Source organism: Neofelis nebulosa, chromosome 4 (assembly GCF_028018385.1).
Source record: "Neofelis nebulosa isolate mNeoNeb1 chromosome 4, mNeoNeb1.pri, whole genome shotgun sequence".
Taxonomy (NCBI): Eukaryota; Metazoa; Chordata; class Mammalia; order Carnivora; family Felidae; genus Neofelis; species Neofelis nebulosa.
The window spans coordinates 53714995-53741544 of NC_080785.1; the positions used below are offsets into that span (position 1 = coordinate 53714995).

General features: G+C 35.1%; 1 protein-coding gene across 4 annotated transcripts in view; it reads right to left on the reverse strand.

Annotated features, from left to right (window-relative positions):
- STK31 (serine/threonine kinase 31) overlaps positions 1–26550 on the reverse strand; it is a 76486-nt gene that overhangs the window by 8803 nt on the left and 41133 nt on the right. For 3 of the 4 annotated variants that reach the window (XM_058724809.1, XM_058724810.1, XM_058724812.1), the window contains exons 15-23: positions 24200–24331; positions 22849–22950; positions 21325–21405; positions 19355–19480; positions 18617–18742; positions 18138–18224; positions 17339–17488; positions 12494–12616; positions 2201–2269 (exon numbers count right to left, since the gene is read on the reverse strand). In XM_058724809.1, coding sequence (XP_058580792.1) covers positions 2201–2269; positions 12494–12616; positions 17339–17488; positions 18138–18224; positions 18617–18742; positions 19355–19480; positions 21325–21405; positions 22849–22950; positions 24200–24331 — 996 coding nt within the window. The remainder of the gene's footprint in view (positions 1–2200; positions 2270–12493; positions 12617–17338; positions 17489–18137; positions 18225–18616; positions 18743–19354; positions 19481–21324; positions 21406–22848; positions 22951–24199; positions 24332–26550) is intronic. The other variant, XM_058724813.1, reaches the window with a different exon arrangement.

A 26550-nucleotide genomic window follows, 5' to 3' on the forward strand; every position in this document is an offset into this window, starting at 1 on the left:
TGGATTTCATTAAAATTAAAATTAAAAATTTCTGCTCTGCAAAAGACACTGTCAAGAAAATTAGAAGACAAGCCACAAATTATGAGACAATATTTGCAAAAGACATTTCTGATAAAGGACTGTGTTTTAAAATATACAAAGATTTCTTAAAAGTCAACAATAAGAAAACAACATGACTTAAGATGGGCCAAAAACCTTGCCAGACACCTCACCAAAGAAGATATACACAGATGGCAAATCAGCATATGAAAAAAATGTTCCAGATCATGTCTCAGAAAAATGTAAAATAAAAACAAGATACCACTATATATCTAGAATACTAACAATACCAAATGCTAGCTAGCAAGGATGTGGAGCAATAGGAATGGTAACGCAAGATGGTACAGCCACCTTAGAAGACAGTTTGGCACTAACAAAACTAAACATTCTTACCATACAATCCAGCAACTGTGCTCCTTGGTACTGACCCAAGGGAATGAAAATTTATGTCCACACAAAACCTGCACATGGATATTTATTCATAACTGTTAAAACCTACACAAAACCCAAATGATCTTCAGTAGGTAAATAGGTAAATAAACTGTGGTACATTCAGAAAATGAGGTATCATTCAGCACTAACAAGAAATGAGCTATTAAGCCATGAAAAGACCTGGAAGAACCTTAAATGCATATTACTAAGTGGGAAAAAGCCAGTCTGGACAGGCTACATACTGTATGATTCCAACTACATGACATTTTAAAAAAAGCAAAACCCTGGAGACAATAAAAAGATTGATGGTACCAGGGGTTTAGAGCAGGCAAAACACAGGTGATTTTTAGGGCAGTGTAAATACTTTGTAGGATACTATAATGGTGAATACATGTCATTATACACTTGTCCAAACCCATAGGGATACACAATGCCAGGGAACCCTAATGTAAACTACAGACGTTAGGTGATAATGGTTTGTCAATGCAGGTTATCAACTATAACAAATGGACCACTCTGGTGGGGGATGCTAATGGACTATGTATATGTGAGAGGAGGGGGTATATGGGAAATCTGTGTACCTTCCTCTCAATTTTGCTGTGAACCTAAAACTTCTCTTTAATAAAATAAAGTCATAAAAATAGTTGTAAAATATTTTAAATAAGTATTTTTTTAATGACATGAGAAGGGCACCTGGGTGGCTCAGTCAGTTGAGCGTCAAACTCGATTTTTTCAGCTCAGGTCGTGATCTCACAGCTCATGAATTTGAGCCCCATATCAGGCTCTGTGCTGAGAGCATGGAGATTGCTTAGGATCCTCTTTCTCCCTCCTCTTTCTGCCCCTCCCCTGCTTGTCCTCACTCTGTTCTCTCTCCCAAAATAAATAAACTGTAAATGTTTTAAAAATGGCATAAGAACTTTTAGAGTTTGATTATCATACCTCCATAAACTCATTTACTGTCATATTTATAACCTATTAATATCTAGTCATACTGGACTATTCCCTTTCAAAAGAACTTAATATTTTAATGTCTTAGTGCAGGTTATTATCTTTACCTAGGCTACCATCATCTCATTCTACCTCTTGTAAACTCCTAATTCAATGTTGAAGATTCTCCTCAAATTACTTGGGTGGCATTTTCTACCTACCCCTTCCCTCTCCCTTTCTCTGCAGAATTAAAAATTATCTTTCTCCAAAGTACTTTCTTAGTACCCTTCTTAGGGATCTTGGTTGTTCACTTGTTCACATTTCTAAATTATCCATTTATTCAATGCTGCAATCCTGGTAATCTAGGATCTAGTTCAATTCCCAGGGTAAAATAGATACTCAAAAAACGTACGTTGGCTGAATACAGCATAAATGGCAAAGCAATATGAATGATAAACATACGACAAAGAAAAGATAAAGTTAGATACTTATAAAAAGTAGTAAAACATTAATTTTAATATAATATGATCTTGAAAGATACCATAAAGACTATTTTTAATTATTACTTATATTATTTATATAATTTGTGTGGAAAATGGACAATCTAGCAGTATTTTCTAGCAATAATTCTCTGGCAGTAGTGTAAACAAGGCATTTGAATTTTTTCAGTATTTCTTTATTGTGAATGCTGTTTTGCATTCTTACAAAAAAGTAGAGGGCATTTTCAAATATTTACATTTTACATTACTGCTACACCTACAGCATATGTTTCCAACCAGTAAATGATAAAAAGACCACATACCAAATGAAACTGATCCACTTTTGGGATTCCATCTTCATTTGTCTCAAATTTCTGATTTTGAACAGAAAGCTGTTAAAGAAAATGAGAACAAATAAATTCCCAATGTAACAAAACATTAATCCTTACAACCCAGTCAAATCTGGAACTCTTCAGATTCTGCAGAAAAAAGAAGGGCTCACTCAAAGGACACACATTATCTTTTAAAGAATAAAAACACTTTCATGTTAATAACTACTTGTTCACAGATAACAGTTCCTGGGGCTCCTCAAGTATCAATCAGATTTGATGAATAAACTACATGCAATTTCAATACTTCATCACCTTTTGAGTAAATATATTAAAACTCAGCAGTTTATATCATGTTGGTTGTATACATTAAGTACAAATAAATTAAGCATGTTTCTTTCCTCCCTAATACTTAACCTATATAATTCAAGAAACACGTGTTAAACTTTTAAAACTCTTACATATGGAGAATTTCTTTCATACCCAAAGTATTCCAAATCCTATTTATTTCACCCAGCACCAACAACCATCAACCAATGATCACTTTTACCCTATGCACAAACCCATATATATTGTTTTTGAGGTAAATCCTATATGTCTCATAATTTCATCTGTAAATATTTTAGTACATATTTCTAAAAGATAAAGTCTTTTACTGTGACACAATATTATCACATTAAAAATCAGTAAATTTTTTTTAGTAATTCTTTAATACAGGCATACCTCAGAGATATTATGGATGTGGATCTAGACCACTGCAATAAAACAAATATCACAATAAAGCAAGTCAAATGAATCTTTTGCTTTCCCAGTGCACATAAAAGTTACATTTATATCATACTGTAGTTTATTAAGTGTACAATAGCATTATGCCTAAAAGAAAAACCATATATATATATATATATATATATATATATATATATTAAAAAATACCTACTGTTAGAAAATGCTAACCATCATCTAAGCTTCAGTGAGTCATAATCACTGATCACAGATCACCATAATGAATTTAATAATAATCAAAAAAGCCTGAAATATTATGAAAGTTACCAAAATGTGACACAGACATTACATAGACAAATGCTGTTGGAAAAACGGCACCAACAAATGCTTGACACAGGGTTGCCACAAACTTTCAATTTGTAAAAAATGAAGCATCTGCAAAATGCAATAAAGTGAAGCACAATGAAACTAGATATGCCTGTATAAAATATCATTTTCAATTTTTTTAAGATTTTATTTTTGAGTAATCTCTATACCCAACATGGGGCTCAAACTTAACAACCCCAATCAAGAGTTACATGTTCTACCCAATGAGCCAGCCAGGCACCCCTAGTTTTCAAATTTTTAATCATCTCATAAATATCATAAGTTACTTTACTTATATAAAGTTTATTTAAATCCATACCCAAATAAGTTCCACACACTGTAATTTAAAAATGAGCAAAAAGACAGGGTGCCTGGGTGGCTCAGTCAGTTAAGCATCCAACTTTGGCTTACGTCATGATTTCACAGTTCACAGTTTGGGCCCCACACTGGGCTCTCTGCTGTAAGCATGGATCCTTTGTCCTCCTCTCTCTCTGCCCCTCCCCTGCTTGTTCTCTCTCTCTCTCTCTCTCTCTCTCTCTCGCTCTCTCTCTCTCTCTCTCCTTCCCTCCCTCCCTCCCTCCCTCCTCTCTCTCTCGCTCTCAAAAATAAATATTTTTTTTTTTAATGAGCAAAAGGACTTCTGGTTTATTCCTGCTTCTCACCATTAAGTAAAACTATGTTTCAAATAACATAACAACCAAAGGCAATCTCCAAAAGGTCAAAAGAGGAAAATAAACTGATTAGAGACCCTGGGATGGGAGGAGTGAGAGTGACAGGGTGTCTTAAGGCCCCCACATAAAAAAAACAAAAACAAAAAAAATGTGACTCAAATAGGATAAACTCAAATTAATGAAACTTCTGAAAACTAAAAACAAAACAAAATAATCTTGAAAGCAACCGAAGAAAAACATTACCTACTGAGAAATATCAATTTGAATAACAGAGCATTTCTTATGTGAAACCATGGAAACCAGAAGGAAGTGGCACATCTTTCACCCGATAAAAGAACTTTCAACCACAAATTCTATATCCAGCAAAACTATCCATCGGGAAAAAAGGTGAAATCAAAATGCTCTCCGATGAAGGGAAACTAAAAGAATATGTCACCAGAAGACATACTCTTAAAGACTGGCTAAAGGAAGTACTTCAACCAAAAAGGAAATAAATTTTGAAAAAAGTACGGGGTGCAGCACCTGGGTGGCTCAGTTGGTTGAGCATCCAACTCTTGGTTTTGGCTCAGGTCATGATCTCACAGTTCATGGAACTGAGTCCTGCAACACGCTCTGCGATGCACAGCCTGCTTGGGATTCATTCATATTCTCTCTCTCTCTCTCTCTCTCTCAATAAATTAAATAAACATTTAAAAGAAAAATGAATATTGGAGCATCAGGAAGGAGTAACAATGGAAAGAACAGAAATATGAGGGAATACCAAAGACTATCCCTCTCACCATAAGTTTCCTAAATCATATACAATGACTGATTGTATTACACTATCTCACATTCAAGACAATGCTGGTTAAAAGTAGGAGGGCAAAGGAACCTAAACAAAAGGCTTCTACACTTCACTCAAAGTGTTGAAACACTGATACCAGTAGAATGTAATAAGACACATACATATAATATCCATACTAACAACTAAGAAAACTACAGAAGGCAATACACTCAAAAACACCATAATAAATCAAGATCAACTCTTAAAAAATATTCAAGTAACCCAAAGGAAGGCAAGAAAAATCAATAAATAAGAAACAGAAGAAAAAAAACAAAACAAATAATAAAATGATAGATTTACCCCCAAAGTATCAATAATCACCTTAAGTGTTACAACAACATAAATTGACCTAGAGAGTATTATACTAAAGGAAAGTCAGACAGAGAAAGACAAATACCATATGATTTCACTTCAATGTGGAATCTAAAAAACAAACAAAATAGACGCATAGATACAGAGAATAATCTGGTGATTGTTAAAGGGGTGGAATTTGGGGGAGATGGACAAAAGATGAGAAAGGGATTAAAAGATAGAAACTTTCAGTTATAAAATAAACAAGACATTGGGATGCAATGGAAAACATAGGGCATATGGTTAGTAATAATTCAGCAACTTTATATGGTGACAGATGGCAACTAGATTCACTTCATAATGTGTATATATAAATGCTGAATCATTATATTGTGCACCTGAAACTAATATAATATTGTAAGTCAACTACATTTCAATTAAAAAAATAAAATTTCCTAGTGTTAACTAGAAAATTCCCATGTTTTAAAAATATTTCTTAAATCACCATAAGTATCTACTACCTCAATTAAAAAGCAAAGACTTAGCAAATATAAAACACAATGCAATAGTATGTACAACCATATTTACAAGAAATTGACTTCAAATTCAACACAGTTTTAAAATAAATGGATGGTAAAAAAAAAAATACCACACAAAATTAATTTTAAAAACAAAGAGATGGTCATATTAATTATAAGATAAAGTAGATGTTAGAGCAGAGAAAATCAGTACAAAGAAGGATGTTACATAATGATAAAAGGATCAATACACCAGAAAGACATTACAATCCTAATATGTACACACCAAACAATAAGATCTTAAGATATAGGAAGCAGAAATGGTAAAGTTGAAAGGAGAAATACACAAATTCAAATTAGAGTTGCAGGCTTCAGCAGCTCTCTCAAAAACTAATGAAACTACTAGATAGAAAAACAATAAGGATAAAAAGATATGAAGAACATAATTAACGAGATGTAATTTACATGTATATGTATAGTAAATTCCACCCAATAACAGAATACACATTTTTTTTTCAAGATCTCAAGAAATATTCACCAACATAGACCATATCCTAGCAATAAAACAAACCTCAACCAATGTTCAAGGATGGTATCACATAGATTACGCTCTTTGGCCACTATTAAATCAAAGTAGAAATACAGAAATACAGTAAGAAAATGTCTGAACACACGAAAACTAAATACCACAGTTCTAAATAATTCATGGTCAAGAAGAAATCTCAAAGGAAGTTAAAACATACATAAAACAAAATGAAACGGCAGGTAAGATTTGCTTACTGACTCCTGAGATTCCCAGGAGCATCCAGACAAACTCTTAAGAACCATGTGGTTCAAGTGCTACAGGCTGAAATAGATTACTATTTCCCTTACCTCTGTTATCCTACACCTTTCAACAAAAGCTTCAATTTCCTGTATTAAAACTCTTTAGAAGTGAAGTAAAGCATGGCTTCTGTTTTCCTGACTGAACCCTAACTGAGTCCTCAAAACTACATTCTATCCAGCATCAAAGCAAAGAAAATTGCAGATTATAAGAAGTTAATAAAAAGAAAACTACAGGCCCAAAAATGGTATCACTCAAGTTAAGCTCCCAAGTCAGTAAACCAAGACTTATTAATATCTAACTTAACTTCAGTTTCAACCTCCCCCCAGGAATGTAACCTCTAGCCAATCAACATAGGAATTTCCTGGTCAGCACTAGGAAATTTACTGACAAATCCCCTTTGTTCCCCTTAGGAGAATGATCTTGCCTAAAACAATGGATTTTTTGCAAATGATTCCTTTTATTCTACTTCCACTTTACCTTTAAAAACCTTTCCTTTTCTATAGTCCTTTGGAGCTCGCTTCTACTTACTAGACGGGATATTGCCAGATCCATGAATTGATTAATAAAGCTAACAGATCTTTAAAATTTATTCAGTTGACATTTTGTTATTTAACAAAGGCTTATCTTCTAACAAGCCTCTTACTAAGAAGCTAATTAGCCTCTTATTAGCATGAACTAGCACACTGATCTAAGAGATAATTAGAAAATTTTGAGAATTCATAACAGGTAAAAATGCCAAGGCATGATTAACTAGAAGGCAAGATGAGGGAGATGGAAGAATCAAAGTAGAACACAAGTTGTTGGCTCAGATGACTGGAAAAGGCTATTGGGGGAAAGTTGGGTGAAATGGGATAGTAGTAAAGAGTGCACATTCTGGAGACAGACTGGCTGGGTTTGAATCTTGGTTCCACCTCTTAGCAGCCATGGGATCCTAGACAAATCATCTAATTTCTCTTTGCCTCAGTTTCCTCACTCATAAGCCTGTGGGGAATAAGCTTAGGAATTCCCTGAGCTTGCACCGATGGGTCAACAAGCCATAAAGAAATAGAAAGACACAGGATGTACGCATCCAAAATTAGATAAACAAGATTAGGTAAACAGGGCAAGGGCCCCCAATATAGGACAAAGGTATAGGAACAGGAAATCTCAGGATGAAAATACCCAAGACTGGGTAAACAAGATTAGGTATTCAGGGAGGAAGCACCCCCCAATTTAGCACAATAGCAGAAAGCTGCTTTCACAGGAAGGAAGGACCAAAATAGGTAAATAGTTAAACAGGGCTATAGACAGCAGCAGGGCAAAGTTGCCCAGAGTGGAGCTAATTAGCAAAAGATAGATGCCTTGTTGACCCTGATGTAGCATGCTCTGTCTTATCCCCTAGGCTAGCTAAGATAAACAGATGGGGTACTTCATGCCTGCTGTAAACAACCATCTGCCTGGCATCAGGACTTTGTTTTTTATTGACCCAAACCCCTAATATGTTTTTACTGACCAAAACCCCTAATACCACATATCTTCAAAACCCCCTTTCCCTCACACCTATGAGTTAATGTTCACAGTTTAATTGCCTCTTTGTGCATGCCCATCATGCTTATAAGTCTTCTGATCCTAGTAAAAATGGAGCAAGGACCCTTACTCAGGCTCTTGTCTCCTCCTGGACATTAGCCTCTCTCTCATTTCAATCCTGCATCCACTCTCTTGCTGGACAAGAGAGAACTCCAGACCCAGAGTCTACTACAAAAGGCCACTGCAAGAATTAGGTTGGATAAATACATGCAAAGTAACTGATACATAGTAAGTACTCAATAAGTGTTACCTATTTTTGTTTTTTAAGTATCACGTAACTCAGGACATAGGGTTAGCAATGTAAAATGTTGTTTTTATAAGGGCCTCTAGTCTTATCCCTAAGAATAGCTTGGTAATTAAATGTTGACAATAGTGAATCTGGTTGAAGAGTATAAAGAGTTTCATGATTCTTTGTTTCTGAGTAAAAATTTCCACAACAAAACAAAAACTAATAGTTGTGGTTGTCCTAACTGGCCCACTTTGATCTTAGGGATAATGGTTTGTATGACAGACTAGATTTCCTTTCTTATAATTGCTAGAAGAAAGATTAGAGCTATCCTAAGTGGCTTATCCATAGAAAATGTATTCATCAAGGATAGAAAAAAGGCTTGTTTTTCAATCAGTACTAATCCTTTTGAGTGCTATTTTCAGGTCATATCTGAGCCCAATGAACATGACCATGATCATTTTGCAGTGTCTGCTATAAGAAAAGAATGGCAACACATGAATTGTGTATCAGCAGTACTAAACAGGTTTCAGTGGTGGATATTTGGTAGTACTCTCATTCATGGTTTGATTTTATGTTCACACCCTCTCTTTCTTATCTACTTTCAATTTATCATGTCTTGTTCTATTTTAAAGTACTTCTGTGAATGAATTGCCTTGTGTCCTTTCTGGAACAATATAAGGTATCTAGTAAATTAAGATGATGTTATGCAGCAGGAATGTACACACTACTGGAAACTCTGGCCAGAGAACTGGGTTACTGTCATAAATGTGGGAGCTACTAACAAATAAATGGTACCAGACACTATGAGAGTAAATAAGAAAACCCAAGGAAAGGCTATACAGTGAAAATTTTAGTAGAATGTAAGGAAAAATGGTGGGGGCACTAACACTTAACATGCATTAAAGAAGAGTAAAGGAAATGCCCAGTCACAAAGGTAAAAGGAACTCAGAAGATGTGCCATAGAAAACAATGAGTAAAGAAATTACCGTGGGGGCACCTGGGTGGCTCAGTTGGTTAAGCTGCCGATTTCAGCTCAGGTCATATGATCTCACCATTTGGTAGTTCAAGCCCCATGTTTGGCTCTGTGCTGACAGCTCAAAGCCTGGAGCCTGCTTCAGATTCGGTGTCTCCCTCTCTCTCTGCCGCTCCCCACACACATACTCCCTCCCTCCTCTCTCTCTCTCTCTCTCCCTCTCTCTCAAAAATAAACATTAAAAAAAAAAGAAATAATTCACACACCCACACAACATTGAGTCTTCAGTCTATGACCATGATGGCTTCGTATTTGGCTTTCTTTGCCCCTGCCCTGCTTGCACTCTCTCCCTCTCTCTCAAAATAAACATTAAAATAAATAAATTAATTAATTAATTAATTACTGCGGATTTTTTGTTTTGAAATTTTTTAATGTTTATTTCTGAGAGAGAGAGAACGAGCCTGGGAGGGGCAGAGAGAGAGGGAGACACAGAATCTGAAGCAGGCTCCAGGCCTTGAGCTGTCAGCACAGAGCCTGACATGGGGCTTCAACTCACAAAGTGCAACTTCATCACCTGAGCTGAAGCCCAACACTTAACTGACTGAGCCACCCAGGCACCCGTTTTGTTTTTGTGATACACCAGACTTAACCATATTTTTAGGCTGACGGAGAAGTACAGAATAAGAAGAAATACACTGAGGCAGTAATTGACATCCAGGTATAATTTATATAAAATATTTTATAAGTCAGTTAAGCACCAACTTTGGCTCAGGTCATGATCTCGTGGTTTGTGAATTTGAGCCCCATGCTGGGCTCTTTGCTGACAGCTCAGAGCCTGGAGCCTGCTTCAGATTCTGTGTCTCCCTCTCTCTGCCTCTCCCCTGCTCATACTCTGTCTCTCTTTCTCAAATATAAACATCAAAACAATTTTTCAAAAAAAAAAGGCCCAGAAGCATTTTTGCTAAAATTGTATTGAATCCATAGACTTATTTAAGAATTCACATCCAGAGGTACCTGGGTGGCTCAGTCAGTTGAGTGTCCGAATTTGGCTCAGGTCATGATCTCACAGTCCATGAGTTCAAGCCCCACATCAGGCTCTGTGCTGACAGCTCAGCCTGGAGCCTGCTTCAGATTCTGTGTTTCCCTCTCTCTCTGCCCCTCTCCCACACACATACACTCTCTCCTCTTCTCTTCTCTTCTCTCTCTCTCTCTCTCAAAAATAAACATTAAAAAAAAAGAATTCACATCCATACAACATTGAGTCTTCAGTCCATGACCATGATGCAACTCTCCATTTATTTACGTCTTATTTAATTTTGCTCAATATATCATAGTTTTCAGGGTATAGGTCTTACATATCTTTTGTCATGTTTATCCCTAAAAACTCCGTATTTTTGATACCTATGTAAATGATTTTAATTTCAATTTCCTATTGTTGGTTGCTAGTATAGAGAAATACAGTTAATTATCATGCTGACTACATCCTGCAACCTTGCTAAACTTACTGGTTAGTCGTAGTAGCTCTTAAGTACATTCCTCAAGACTGTACATAATTAATCATGTCATTTTTGAATAAAAACAGCTTTACTTCTCCATTTTTAAACTGTATGCATTTCATTTGTTTTTGTAGTCTTATTATACTGGCTAAAACTAGGATCAGCAAACTCTCACTTGCACACCAAATTTATGCCACTGCTTATTTCTTATACAGCCTACATGCCAAGAATGGTTTTCACATTTTTAAGTGTTTAATAGAAAATTAGGAGTGTCTGGGTGGCTCAGTTAGTTAAGCACCCAACTCGATTTCAGCTCAGGTCATGATCTCACAGTCATGAGATAAAAACCCACATTAGGCTCTGCACTAACACAGAGCCTGCTTGAGATTCTCTCTCTCCTCTCTCTCTCTCTCTCTGCCCCTCCCCTGCCTTCATGCTCTTTCCCTCCCAAAATAAATAAATAAACATTTTATTTATTTTTTTAATATGAAATTTATTGTCAAATTGGTTTCCATACAACACCCAGTGCTCATCCCAACAGGTGCCCTCCTCAGTGCCCATCATCCACCCTCCCTTTCCTCCCACCCCCATCAACCCTCAGTTTATTCTCAGTTTTTAAATAAACATTTAAAAAGTAAAATAAAGAAAAGAAAAGAATACTATTTCGAGGCACCTAGGTGGCTCAGTCAGTTAAGCATCCAACTCTTGATTTCAGCTCAGGTCATGATCTCCCAGTTCGTGAGTTCAAGCCCCATATCAGGCTCCAGGCTGGCAGTGCAGAGCCTGCTTGGGATTCTCTCTCTCTCTCTCTCTCTCTCTCTGCCCCAATCCCTGCTCACTCTCTCTCTCTCTCAAAAATAAACTTGAAAAAAAAAAGAATACTATTTCATGACACATTAAAATTATATGAAATTCAAACTTCAATTCCATAAATAAAGTTTTACTTACTTATTTATTTATTTATTGCAACAGAGCCATTCATTCATTTACATATTTTATGGCTACCTTATGGAGCAGCAGAGACTATATGACTCACATAGCCTAAAATATTTACCATCTGGCCCTTTATAGAAAATTTTGCTGACCCCTGGGCTAGAACCTCCAGAACAATGTTAAGCAAAAGAAATAAAAACAGAAAAATATAAAAAAAGAAAAACAAAAAAAAGAAGTAAAAACATATTCCTCCCTTGTTAATACCAATCCCTCAAAATTCACAGGAAAGAATAGGTTTAAGCCATGGATTAAAAAACAGCTATTTGGTTTATAATGAAAACAGGAACACTTACTCAAGGCTCATTTAACATTTACTTTCCACATATGCAGGAACTGCTTACAGATTAATATAGGACAAAATTATCTTCACTGTTAATCTTGCCTTAAAGAAAGGTAAAACAATAGCATAATATGTAAAATATATATCAAGCAAATTGTAGAAAGTATACAATAGGTGACAGGAAGTATATGAATAGTTTTTGAAAAAACTGTAAAAAAAAGAAAAGAACAATTTTCTACTAAATTTTTCTAATTTTTCTTCTAAAAATCTACCACTGCTTTTCATCCAGAGCAATATGTTGAGCAAAACCACTATAAAATTATCACTTTATATACTTAAGCACATACAAATGTGTTTGTACATATATATGTATATGTATATATATACACATATACATATATATGTATATGTATATACATATATATACATATATGTACATATGTTTGTACATATGTACACATATGTGTATATATATATATATACATATATATATATATATGAAACTAATCTATTACAATAAAAAATTACATACCCATAATAAAAGGCAGCCATAAGCATACAAGTCAGAACTTGGAGAAGCAGGCTTTCCCATTTTCAGTTCAGGTGATATCAAACTCAAGTCACCAACCATCATGTTCACTGAGGCTCGCTGATTCTACAAAAACAACAGGTTAAAAATTTTAGAGGCAACACAGATGAGTTAAGTCCTCTGCATTTAATTAACACAAAAAAACAAATTCATTTGAAATATTTCATTCTCTCTTGCTTTAAAATATTTTTATTCAGGGGCACCTGGGTGGCTCAGTCAGTTGAGCAACCGACTTCGGCTCAGGTCACGATCCCACGGTTTGTGAGTTTGAGCCCCGCGTCGGGCTCTGTGCTGACAGCTCGGAGCCTGGAGCCTGCTTATGATTCTGTGTCTCCCTCTCTCTCTGCCCCTCCCCTACTCTTGCTCTGTCTCTCTCTGTCTCAGAAATAAACATTAAAAAAAAAAAAAAAAAAAAAAATTTATTCAATTTTTGCTATTATAAATTGCTCTTAAAATTAGTCTCATACAATTAATAGTGAGACTTTGGTTACATTTCACATTACAGATTGAAGTAGATTAAAAACCAAAAAACACCAATTATTTAAATATTTGGTACTTCTTGTAAAAATAAAGTTCATTAGGGCAAGAAGGAGTGCTATTTTCTAATTCTGAAAATTCTAAATAACTTTAAAAATTGGAAGTCAACAAAGTACTTTCTTTCCTTACTGATCATTTTTTAATTTGCTTTCTTTTTTTTTTTTTAATGTTTATTTATTTATTTATTTTGAGAGACAGAGTGTGAGTAGGAGAGGGGCAGAGAGAGGGAGAGACACAGAATTCAAAGCAGGCTCCAGGCTCTGAGCTGTCAGCACAGAGCCCGACTCCAAGCTTGAACTCACAAACCATGAGATCATGACCTGAGCCGAAGTTGGACGCTTAACTGACTGAGCTACCCAGGCGCCTCATTTTTTAAAATTGTTTTAATGTCTATTTTTGAGAGAGAACAGGAGCAAGGGAAGGGCAGAGAGAGAGAGGGAGACATAGAATCCGACACAGGCTCCAGGCTCTGAGCCTCTGAGCTGTCACCACAGAGCAGGAAGTGGGGCTCGAACCCGTGAACTTGTGACCTGAGCTGAAGGTGGACACTTAACTGATTGAGTGACCCAGGCGCTGTGATCATTTTCTTTTTTTTTTTAATGGTTTTTTTTGTTGTTTTTTTTGTTTTTTTGTTTTTTTACTCTTGACAGAAAGAGAGACAGAACGTGACAGGGGAGGAGCAGAGAGAGAGGGAGACACAGAATCTGAAGCAGGTTCCAGGCTCAGAACTATCAGCACAGAGCCCAACACGGGTCTCAAACTAACAAACCGTGCAAGATCATGACATGAGCCGAAGTCAGACACTTAACTGAGCCACCCAGGCACCCCTGTTTTTGGGGTTTTTTTTGAGGTACCAAACTATTTTCCAAAGTGATTCCTCTATCTTTTCACATTCTCATCAGCAATGTTTGAGGATTTCAATTTCTCTGCATTCTTGCGAACATTTTATTGTCTGACCAGTTTTTTTTTTAAGTTTGTTTAGAAAGAGAGAGAAAATCCCAAGCAGGCACCCTGTCAGCGCCAAACCCAATGTGGGTCTTGAACTCAGGAACAGTGAGATAATGACCTGAGCCAAAATGAAGAATCAGATGCTTAACAGAGCGCAACACCCAGGTGCCCCAGAGCAATTCCCTTTTGACTAGTATAAGTCATAATGCTTTATACTTCAGTCATCTGCAAATCACACGGTAATGCCACCTGTGTATATGCAGTCTTAATGGTTTTCATATGGTAGCTCAAAAAGATGAGAAAATGAAAATGTAAAACTATAAAGAAATGCTGGATTATGAAGGATTTATACAATGTATATTTATTGAAATATTTATCATATTAGTTTTTCTGAAAATTAAGATAATGTCCTAAGAAAAACAACTAAATGAGGAGTTTAAAAAGGTTCTCAACTGGTAAGGGTCCTGGTTAACTCACCTTTTGAGCATGCCATTTGCAATATTATACATATCATAATTACTCCAAGAATTATTCTTCCCCCTTTATACTGACTTGTCAACTGTCGTTATCCCACAAAACATTGTTTTAATTTTCATTTAAAATTATTTACACTGAAATACTGATTAAACTCACCTTTGCTCAACTTTTTCACACTTTCAGATTGAAATATTAATCAGGAAGAAAAATTTGAAAGATAGTCTGTTGTCAAGATCACTGCTTTTCAGACTTTACAGTGCATGTGAATCACCTGGGATCTTGTTAATATGCAAATTTTTATTCAGCATTTTTGGGATGGAGATTGTGCATTTCTTCTTTTTTTTTAAGAGGCTCTTTTTTTTTTTTTTTAACGTTTATTTATTTTTGAGACAGAGGGAGACAGAGCATGAACGGGGGAGGGGCAGAGAAAGAGGGAGACACGGAATCTTAGGCAGGCTCCAGGCTCCGAGCCATCAGCCCAGAGCCTGACGCAGGGCTTGAACTCACAGACCGCGAGATCGTGACCTGAGTTAAAGTCAGATGCTTAACCGACTGAGCCACCCGGGCACCCTGTGCATTTCTTAACAAGCTCTCAGGTGATGCTGTAGCTGCTGGTCTTTTGGTTACACTGTGAGAAGCAAGGATAAACATACTGGGAGGAGAAGACATAATTAACAATTAGTGGTATGTGCTAAGTAATTATCGTGCTAATTACCTTTACCTTTACAATCACTCTTTAAGGTAGATATTATTCCCATTTTATAGTTGATTTAGCCTCAAAGAGTTTAAAACCCAAGGTCACACAGCAAGTAAGTGGGAGGGTAAGAATTGCAGCCAAGGTCTGAATCCAGGGTTCATGTTCTTGTTACTGATAATCCTTTGACATTAGAAATCACTGGAAATGGTATACTTGAAAAATGATGGAGAAGGGGGTAGTGGGAAGAGCCCAGGTGGCTCAGTGGGTTAAGCATCCGACTTCAGCTCAGGTCATGATCTTGCGGTTTATGAGTTAGAGCCCCCTATCAGGCTCTGTGCTGACAACTCAGGAGCCTGCTTCAGACTCTGTCTTCCTCTCTCTCTGCCCCTCCCCTGCTTGCTATCTCTCTCTCTCTCTCTCTCTGTTAAAAATAAACATTAAAAGAAAAAAATTTTTAAAAAGGTGGAAGAGTTACTATAGAGCAAAACAAATATATATAGCAAAAAATTCCACTCCCAAGGGAAATGAAAATATATGTCCACACAAAAATTTGTATACTAATGTCCATAGCAGCATTATTCACAATAATCAAAAAGTGGAAACAACCCAAATGTCTATCAAATGATGACTATAAAACCAAAATATGGTACACCCACAGAATAAAATATTACTTGGGCATTTTAAAAAAGGAATGATGTTCGGATGCATGCTATAAGACACATAAACCTTGAAAACATTACACTAAATGAAATAAGCCAATCACAAAAGGCCACATATTGAATGATTCCATTTATAGGAAATGTCTGGACTAGTACATCCACAGGGATGAAATTGAATTAGCGGTTTCCAAAGGGCTGAGTAAAGGAGGAAATGAGGAGTGACTGCAAATTCATATGGAGTTTCTTTTGGAGGGAGTGTCCTGAAATTAGAAAGGTGATCAATGTACCACTGTGTCAATATACTGAAAAACAGTACTGATTGTACACATTATAATATGTAAATTATATCTCAATAAAGCTGTTGTTTTAAAAAAGAAACCTGGGCCGCCTGGGACGCTCAGTCAGTTGAGTATCCAACTCTTGACTTCAGATGAGGGCATGATCCCAGGGTCATGGGATCAGGCCCTGCATCAGGCTCCATGCTGCACATGGAACCTGCTTAAGATCCTCTCTCTCTCCCTCTGCCACTCTCCCTTGCTCATGTGCACATGCACTCTATCTCTAAAAAAAATAAAATAAAATTTAAAAAACTGCTGCCTTGTGATCATATATATTTTGAGGCCACCCATTCTGCCAAAAAAAAAAAAAAAAAAATAGACCACAATATGCTCTTTCATTGTCTGATATCTCCTATCTCTACAAACTGCTTGTTCTGAGGTAATATGACACCAAATTAGCAACTAATGTAGTTGAACCAGCACTTAAACTAAATGGAAAAGTCCAGGGATGCCTGGGTGGCTCAGTCAGTTGAGCATCCAACTCTTGATTTCAACTCAGGTCATGATCTCATGGTTCATGGGATCAAGCCCCAGATTCTCTCTCTCCCTCTCTCTGCCCCTCCCCTGCTCATATGTTCTGTATCTGAAAATAAATAAACTTTAAAATACTTTTACATACTCTCTCTGTCCCAAAAATAAATAAAAAACGTTGGAAAAAAAAAAAAAAAATTTAAAATACTTTTACATAAACAAACAAAAAAAAACCCAGAAAAGTCCAAGGTTCTCAAGTTTCTAAAAATGCCCATTAATCAAAAAATAGCAAAGTACCTATAACTACATTCTATCTACATGGGGGAGGGCACAAGCAGAAGGGGACACAGGAGTTTTCCTTGTATATATCCAAGGAATTAAATATTTCTTGATGATGAAAAAATAATTAACAAGTAGTGTCGTCAATGTCAATGAATATAATGTTAGTCTGCTCCTAATACTTAGGTTTAAAAAATACAATACACAGACTTAGAAACTCTTGTTCTAGCACCTAGCTGGTAACAGTTAATTGTTTATATTACATGCTACATGTCTTAACCAAGGCAAAGATCTCATAATAAATTACCATATTATGTAAAAGGCTGAACTAATGTCTAATAATATTAAATATTAATCTATTTGTAAAACCACTATATTTTACCACAGATTTGGTGAAGTCAAAATCTCCGACAATTCCTTGTTCACGATTTAAAGCAAATACATTGTTCTGATGAAGTGATCCATGAATTATGTCAGCCTTGTGCAATGTATGCAGGCCCTGGGCAACACCTCTCATGACCTTTAAAGCTTCCTACAGATAAGCACACAAAAAAGAAGTCAGGAAGTAGGCAAATCATTTTAACACTGAATCTTTTCTTTAATTAAAAGACTTTTCCAAGAGAGTACCTCCAAATGATCCTTTAATAAGAATATAGCATAGAGAAGGAATTAAAGACCTGAAGCCCTGATTATGTAACATCATACACATATAACTTAAGACACTACAGCCCCTAACATTGAGATTACAAATAATGAACATATAAAGCACCTAGAGACTAAATAGTGTTACCAGATAAGAAGAATCAGGGCATCCTGTATTTTTATTACTAATTCAAATTTACAATACAAATTAAAGCTGTTACTTAAGCACTTATAATATCAAATACACTATACTATGCAATTTACATACAGCACAACTTAAAGGTTATAAGCATGGGCTTTGGTACCAAAAGACCTAATTTCAATTCTCATCTTTGCCTCTTGCTGAGGACCCTGTGCAAGTCACTGAATCTCTGTGACCCTCATTTTTCTCATCTGTATATAACAGCATCACAGGGTTGATGTGACAATGAAATAGCCTGATACCAGGCAAAATTTTACATAATATATAAAGCATGTAGTATTCCCTCTAACATTAGGTGTTATTTTCTCATTTATTAGAAATAGTGTTTTTTACTCACTTCTGAAGTTAAAGGCACACTGGCTTGAACAGCACTCAGGTTTGCCCGAGGATAGTACGGGACCATCAGATAAGCCATAGGATCAGACTAAAAAAGCAAAACAGAATGAAACTCAAAGTGAAAAATTCTTCAATGTATTTTCAGTATACAGTGATTATACAAAATAACTTTCTCTTTTTGTTAAAAGGAATGAACTACCTTTTTAAAGCTTGGAGGTAAAACTTACTGTAAATAAAATGTTTTCTGTAAGAGATTAGCATAAAAACTTTACTGGGGTACCTGGATGGCTCAGTCGGTTAAGTGTCCGACTTCAGCTCAGGTCATGATATCGCGGACTGTGAGTTCGAGCCCTGTGTCAGGCTCTGTGCTATCAGCGCAAAGCCTGCTTCAGATCCTCTGTCCCCCCGCCTCTCTCTCTGTCCACCCCCATCATGCTCTCTCTCTCAAAAATAAAATGAACATTAAAAAAAAAACTTTACCTTACACAAAAATAGGAATATCAGTGGTAGCAACCCAGAATCTTCTTTAGTTTCTCTCCAAGCTCTGTGATAGGCAGCTGTTCTCTGAATCACCCTGGCTTCTGTGTCCACATCTACACAATAGCCCTGATACCAGAAAAAGAGGCAATGATAATCCCAACATTAAAAATCCTACTATAGTTATACATCATTCCAACTTAAACATAGTAATTATAAATTAAATTACATCTAATTTTTTTTAATTGTATAAGTACCTTTTCTACCTGCTTTGAATATATAAATTTCCTTTATAATTTAGAAAGAACAATTCTACCTATGCCTTAATAAATATTCTATAACACACTGCCACAATGGCCAAATTAATTATCCTATGATGATAAACAGTTTCCCAGATCAGTAAAGTAACCAAAGAGAAGACTGTATTGGCAAAATAGCTGAGATTTCTAAGAGAAGTATAAGAAAATAAGAACTTTAAAAGGCTAGAATTGGACAGAAAGTAATAAGTTCACCCAAAAAAGACAACCAAGTATATCCAATTAAAGACATGTGTTATTTAGGGAAATGAGGGAAACTCCGAATTCAAAATTAGTTCTGGCAGCCAAACTGGAAGCATAATCATCAGGCTAGTCAACTCATATAATTCAAAAAACAAGCAGTGGATTTTCACTTTCCTGAAAGTAATGCCACCACTCCCCTGTAATATGTCTGAATCTCCCATAAATCAAAACTTAAACTTACCTTTAAAAGAATTATCTGTCCATTTACCTCAGAACAAACCAAAGGGCGCTTGCCACTAAGTTCCTTCATGGGCTCAGCATCAAGAAGATCCCGTTCCAAACTCATAGTAAGAAGACCACCAGATTTCTAGGCACAAATTTTTGTTACAGTTGAAGAATCCAAACAATTCCACTACTTTTAAATCATCGACATAATTAACTACATGCTATGAGATGGTTTGAACATCATCAACCCTACTAGAGAAACCAATAAAATAAAAATACTGAATGCTTCCTAGTTTTTCTAGTTCCTAGCTCTTGAAATCCTCTCACCCAAAGTATAATCAACATACATGTAATGGCTGCTACAGTTCCAGAACAAATTCTAAATATAACTGGGTTAATCAGACATGCATCCAAAAAGCCCTGATGTTTACTTGGAAAACTTCATGTGTTTCCTAAAAAATATTAAAATGATAACAAATACAAAGAAGGTTGCAGAATGAGAATGAGAACTCTAAAAATTATGACCCCTATGAAGTAATTCTAACACCTCTGCCTCTGAAGTGGAATCCTCAAAAGTGAAAATGGCTTTCAAATATTTTAATTCTATTAGATATTTCTGCCACTTTTTAAAAGGAATAAAATTTTTGCACTAAAACCTGACTACCAACATTTTAGATCAAGGTAAATCTTATCGTGGTGTAGTTTTAGTAACAAGGGTTGCAAAAGTGTTTTCTGATTTTTATTTTTATGTGTTGTCAATATATTTAAGTAAACCACAAAATATAATCAACCAACAGGGGTTTCCTAGGCATACATCACAGTCAAACAACTTAAAATCAATAAAAGAGTCCATCAGCTATGATTAAAATGTTTTATAATGTTCCACAATGAAGAGATCAGCACATTTTTAAAAACTAATTTCCAATTCCTACACAGCACCACATACTCACCCACCATGCATCCTACATGAGAGAGTGTCTAAGCTAGAATTAAATAATTATGAGGAAAACACCACATTATTTTAAAGTCTAGTCTGGAAAAATTTGATAGTAATTGCTGTAACAATTTAAGGAGACTTTAATTTTACATATTTATAGTTCATAAGTCTATGTGTACAACCCTTTCTGTACTACATTTAAGCTATTATCATGAGTTTAATGACAATCTTATAGAATAGATATTTCATCTAGTCCCTTACCCTTAGCAGGCAATATAAAACACAGAGCTAATAGATTCTGCCCTAAGAGTCACAGTTTACCAATCCTGTTCTATACTGCCCTTCTATCTAATATACTGATCTCCCAGGCTTTGAATCCTGCCTACCTAGAAAACTATACCCATGTCAACATCTCTACTTGACCAGTTCTCTAGAATTCTTTACTACCTGCTTTAACTTAAAAGATATATTCTGCTTAAATTCCTCATGAGTGGCACTGTCCTGCTTTTATTCTAACTCCTTTAAGTTTATTTATTTTGAGAGACAGAGAGTGAGGGAAAGAGAGAGCATGTGAGTGGAGGAGGGTCAGAGAGAAAGGGAAAGAGAGAATCCCAAGAAGGCTCCAGTTGTCAGCACAGCTGACAGGGGCTCCATCTCACAAACCGTGACATCATGACCTGGGCTGGAATCAGTCACACACTTAACCGATTCAGCCAACTGGGCACCCCTATTCTAACTCTTGAATCAATAGCTAAAACTGTTTTATCATTTAAGAAAATAAACACCTGTCATTCAAACAAGTGCCATGCAATGTACTGAATAGACATGAGGAAAAGAGAAAACAGAAACAAACATGCAAATTAATATAAACATTAAAATACAATATGCCAATACTAAAGACAATCTTGAGGAAAAGTTCTAACATTACCCAGAAACTATTCATCAGGAACATTTTCATAGTAAGGATAAATTTAACACTAACACACGATTGTACCATCACTTTTAACCCTCCCTGCAGAGTAGTAATTTTCAGGGGCAACAAAGCTTACCATGTACTTAAGTAATCCTATTTCAGGAAAAAGGAGAGGCAGCTCAGGAAACCATTTATGTACCAAGCTATTCAGCTTCTCCTAAATTTAAAAAATATTTTTATTAAGGATATATATGTGTATATATATATATATATATATATATATATATATATATATATATATATATATATAGGTCATATATATTCAATTGTGACATGTTGGTCTTCAGGAAAAAAAAACATACCAGTAACTCCCTTATTGTATCTCTAACAAGATACATAATCTATTGTATATAGATAGCCTAATAAGATACATAATCACTGACTTTGCCTTCTACCACAAGAAATATCATCTTGGATCTCAATTACCATCTTACTAATAGAAGAAAAACTTAATTACCAATTTTACTCTTGGTATACATAAATAGGCACAATATCTTGCCTAAAATCAAAGTATATAATCACTTCCAAGCTAAAATGAAAATGTGTGTTGATAACATCAATTTGTATCATAGAATTGTCATCATTTCTCAAAATATTAAGAACACACTTAACATTTTAAAATAATAGTTATTTCATTTAGGAGAGAAAAAATCATAAAAGCCTTGAAAGAAGAAACAAATATGCAGCCCTACAAAAGCTACTGTGAAGCAAATGTGAAAACTGAGGATACTTAGAAAAGTCACTTGTCACATTTATTAAGTAAAACTTTTGGATACTTGTCAAGTCACTGGGAGACAGCTATTTATCCAAGGTTCATAAGGTAAATAATTAAATACACATAAGGTAAATAATTACACAGTCAGATGAGATTACTATAAACTATAACACTTTAAATGTGTATTATTTTCATTGTATTTTTAATGTTCAAAGCAGTGTCTACCTTACTTGTTCCCCATAACATCCATGAAACATAAAATAGTCTTTCCATTTTAAAATGGAAAAGATCCTTCCATTTTAAAAAGAAAATACACTCATAAACTCTCCCTAATATTAGCATAAGAATAGAGACTTAAAGAGGTAATTTCCCCCCAAAAATCAGGTAGTTGCATTCTGTTATATTCTTCAATTAAATTATGCTGCCCCATTAGTGTTTTCATTGCAGCATTACGTTAAAACAGTGTTCATTTAGATTTTAATAAAGGAAAAAATCTTTAGCTTTGTATGAAACAGAAAACATGCAGTATGCAAAAGTATGTTTGTGTTATAATCTTGATTCTTGCAAAAACAGGCAGAAAGTAGACTAAAAGGAAGTTAAGTACAAAGTTAACAGTGATTACTACTGTTATAACTGTATGCAAAAGTTACAGGTGATTTTTTTCCTCTTTATAATTTTCTGTGATTTCCACATTTGGTACAATGGTTATGAATTATTTTCTCATCAGAAATTAATTTCTAAAGTCACATAAACATTACTATGCAAACATAACTATGCCAATATAATCTCCAGCCTTGTCATTATAGTCTACTTCATAAAATAGATATATGAATTCAATTTCTAGAGTAAGAACTAATTCAAAACTTCAAAGAATTAAATACTTACATATTCCTCCTGCTCACGATAAACTTCCTGAAAGACACTATTGCGCAAGTCAGTTATTTCTTGTTTTATTTTCTCAATTTCAGATCCATCATGGTCATCCAACTTTAACCAGAAAGAAAAAAGTGACCTTACAGGTTTATGAAAGTAGACTCAAAACAAGTCTTCCTAGTATACTAGAATATAACTTCTATAACAAATCGCTCTGATTTCTATGTATCCTTCTGTACCTAGCACATAACAGACCCTCATAACACCCACTGAATTAATATTTATTACTTTATTCTAACACTGATTTTTCCCAAACCTACAAAAAGGATTAAAAACTAAAGACATAAATCAACACAGATTTTTCTGGTCTCTTAATTTGCTATACATTTTCTCCAAGAAGATGACCAACTGCCATCACAAAGTAAATGTCAAGAATAGGAACAAGAATACAATTACATTCCCTAGAATTGTTTTCTACATGAGATTTGGTTAAAAAAAAAAAAAATGACTAAATGTATGGTATGTCTATTAAAGGAAAGACAATGTAGGACTCACAAAGACTCCACAAAACTCCAATAATAAATTAGCCACCTTAAAAAGTACATGTGTTTTCAACATTGTATTTCTCCAAGTTAAAAAATTTCAACTAAAAAAGACCCCATTCCCCACAGCCCAAAATAGAATAAGAAGCTAGAAAAATCTTTAAACCATTAAATTAGTTTCACTTCAAGCCCAATTAAGTGCTCCAAAGAGGAAGAGAGACAGTTCAAGTTGGATTAAGATATAATGAGGATTCCTTTTGTCTGTAAATCAAATCCTCAAGGGAACCCAAGGAATTACAAATTTATTCAATTTCAAACCTAAAGAAGAAGGTTAGTCCAGATTAGAGTGTCTTAATTCTTCCAGTTCTATTATCATATGAAAACAACTTAGTATATTCACAAGAAATAGTTTGTCTAGCCATTAAAAAGAGAGCTAACAAAAAACATCATGATCTTAAAAATACTTTAGGACAAAATTCTACCTTTAGAGGAGTACCTTGCTTTAATAGGTGTATATTATAACAGGTATTGTAACAGTCTAAACCAAAAGAATTTTTAAATTATTTTCAAGGATTTACAGTTACTAAAAACCAAGGCAGCAATATCAAATGTTTCTAAAGAACATTTAATGACATGGTAAAATGTTTACACTATTAATATAATAATTTTACTTACATACAAAGAAAAAAAACATGAAATATATAAAACAAAATGTAAATAATGGTTCTCCTATTTTAAAGAATGTATTTACACATTACTTTGACGAAGCAGAGTAAAATGAGGTACACACAGAATTCAGCAAGAACCAAGAGTTTCCTTACTTCTTCCAAATTATTCTTTTCAACCAATTTCCATCTCAGTCGAGCTTTTAAATTTTTCAGTGTCTTTTTAATGGACAGCAAGTGATCCACATTGGGGCTTTTATTTAAATATTCGATAATCTGCCTCTTAAACTAGTAAGAAAAAAAAGTTATTGTATTTTCAAAACATAGACAACAATATTTATTGAAGTCACTTACTGACCATTTATTATATTTCTATTAAAATTCAACTAGTATTGAACTGAGTTCAGAATGAAATAAGAAATTCTACAATTTTCAACAAGACAATTCTACTAACTGATTTCTTAGTTACCACATTTCTTTTCAGAAGAGTATCAGTCCCAGCAATCAAAGTAGCAAAGGGCAGGGGCGCCTGGGTGGCGCAGTCGGTTAAGCGTCCGACTTCAGCCAGGTCACGATCTCGCGGTCCGTGAGTTCGAGCCCCACGTCAGGCTCTGGGCTGATGGCTCGGAGCCTGGAGCCTGTTTCCGATTCTGTGTCTGCCTCTCTCTCTGCCCCTCCCCCATTCATGCTCTGTCTCTCTCTGTCCCAAAAATAAATAAAAAACGTTGAAAAAAAATTAAAAAAAAAAAAGTAGCAAAGGGCAAAGAAATATTTCACGCTGAGACCCACAATGAGACACATTTTGCTAGAGATGATGCAAACTGGGATTTCTAGTGAGGATGTAAACTGAAATTACCTTTCCCCAAAGTAGTTTGACAATATGTATCAAGTTTTAAGAGTGTTCATTCCTTTTGGGACACCTGGGTGGCTCAGTAGACTAAGTGTACACTCTTGATTTCAGCTGAGGTCATGATCTCCGATTTCGTGAGATACAGCCTCACATCAGGCTCCTTGACAGCACAGAGCCTGCTTGGGATTCTTTCTCTCTCCCTCTCTCTGTCCCTCCCTCTCCCTCTCCCTCTCTCTCTCTCTCATAATAAGCTCTAAAGACAAATGTTCATTCCTTTTGACTTAGTAATTAACAATTTTTGGGAATCTATCTTAAAAACACACAAAATTATGCAAAAGAGTATGTACAGTGTTACTCATGGTTAAAAAAATTAGAAGTAACCTGAACATCTAACACAGATGAAAGGTTAAATCATGTTATACATCTATGCAAATGATGATGTTACAGTTGCTCAAAATGACAGTATAGAAGAATCATTAATCACATAGGCAATATTCATAATACACCGTTAAGAAACATCTTCAAAACAACTTACAACACAATGCAATCAATGCACAAGACATATATATATATATATATATATCCACACACACACACACACACACACACACACGTGTGTGTGTGTGTGTGTGTGTGTGTGTGTGTGTGTGTGTAAGTCACCATCCAAAAAGAAAATACTCTGAAACTGGCACTGATCATCAGGCAAGGGGATTATAATCGATATTTTTACTTCTCCTTATCTTTCTGTTTTTAGCAAATTTTCTACTGTAAACTTGTATAGGCATAAAGATAACAATGTTTTTTTTTGTTTTGTTTTGTCTCCTTTATACTTATTTTTTTATTCTTGATTATTTATTCTACACAGACATTTAGAATAGAGCAAGGACTCATCAAGTTTAGTTGAATATTACATACCGCCTCTAATTTAGTCCCACAGATGAAACCACACTAAGTTTAAACATAAGTAACATTACCACAAGTAACATTATCCATGTTCTGGATACCCATCACCAGGGAAATGTTAAACCCCAATGATACAGATTTAAACCTCAAAAGTATCATTCTAACTATAAGGTTTTTTGATTTTGTTTTTGTTTTTTGATTTACCAAATTGGGATCTTCACAGATCCTGACACAGATTTCTTTCTTTGTTTTTAAAAATTTCAAGTTTTTATTTTAATTCTACTTAGGTAACACAGAGTTGTAATATTAGTTTCAGAAATAGAATTTAGTGATCTATCACTTACATAGAACACTCAGGGCTCATCACAGTAAGTGCTCTCTCAATACCCATCACCCATTTAGTGCATCACCCATCCACCTCCTCTCCAGCAATCCTCAGTTTGCTCTCCATAGTTAAGAGTCTCTTATGGTTTGTCTCCCTCTCTTCTTTTTTCTTCCTTTCCCCTATGTTCATCTGTTTTGTTTCTTAAATTCCACGAGTGAAATCGTATGGTATTTGTCTTTCTCTGACTTATTTCACTTAGCATAATACACTGTAGCTCCATCCACATCATCCATGTCATTGCAAATGGCAAAATTTCATTATTTTTGATGACTAATATTCCATTGTGTGTCTATGCATATATATGTGTCTATGGATATATACATCCCCCACATCTTTACCCAGCAACTGCACTACTAGGTATTTATACAA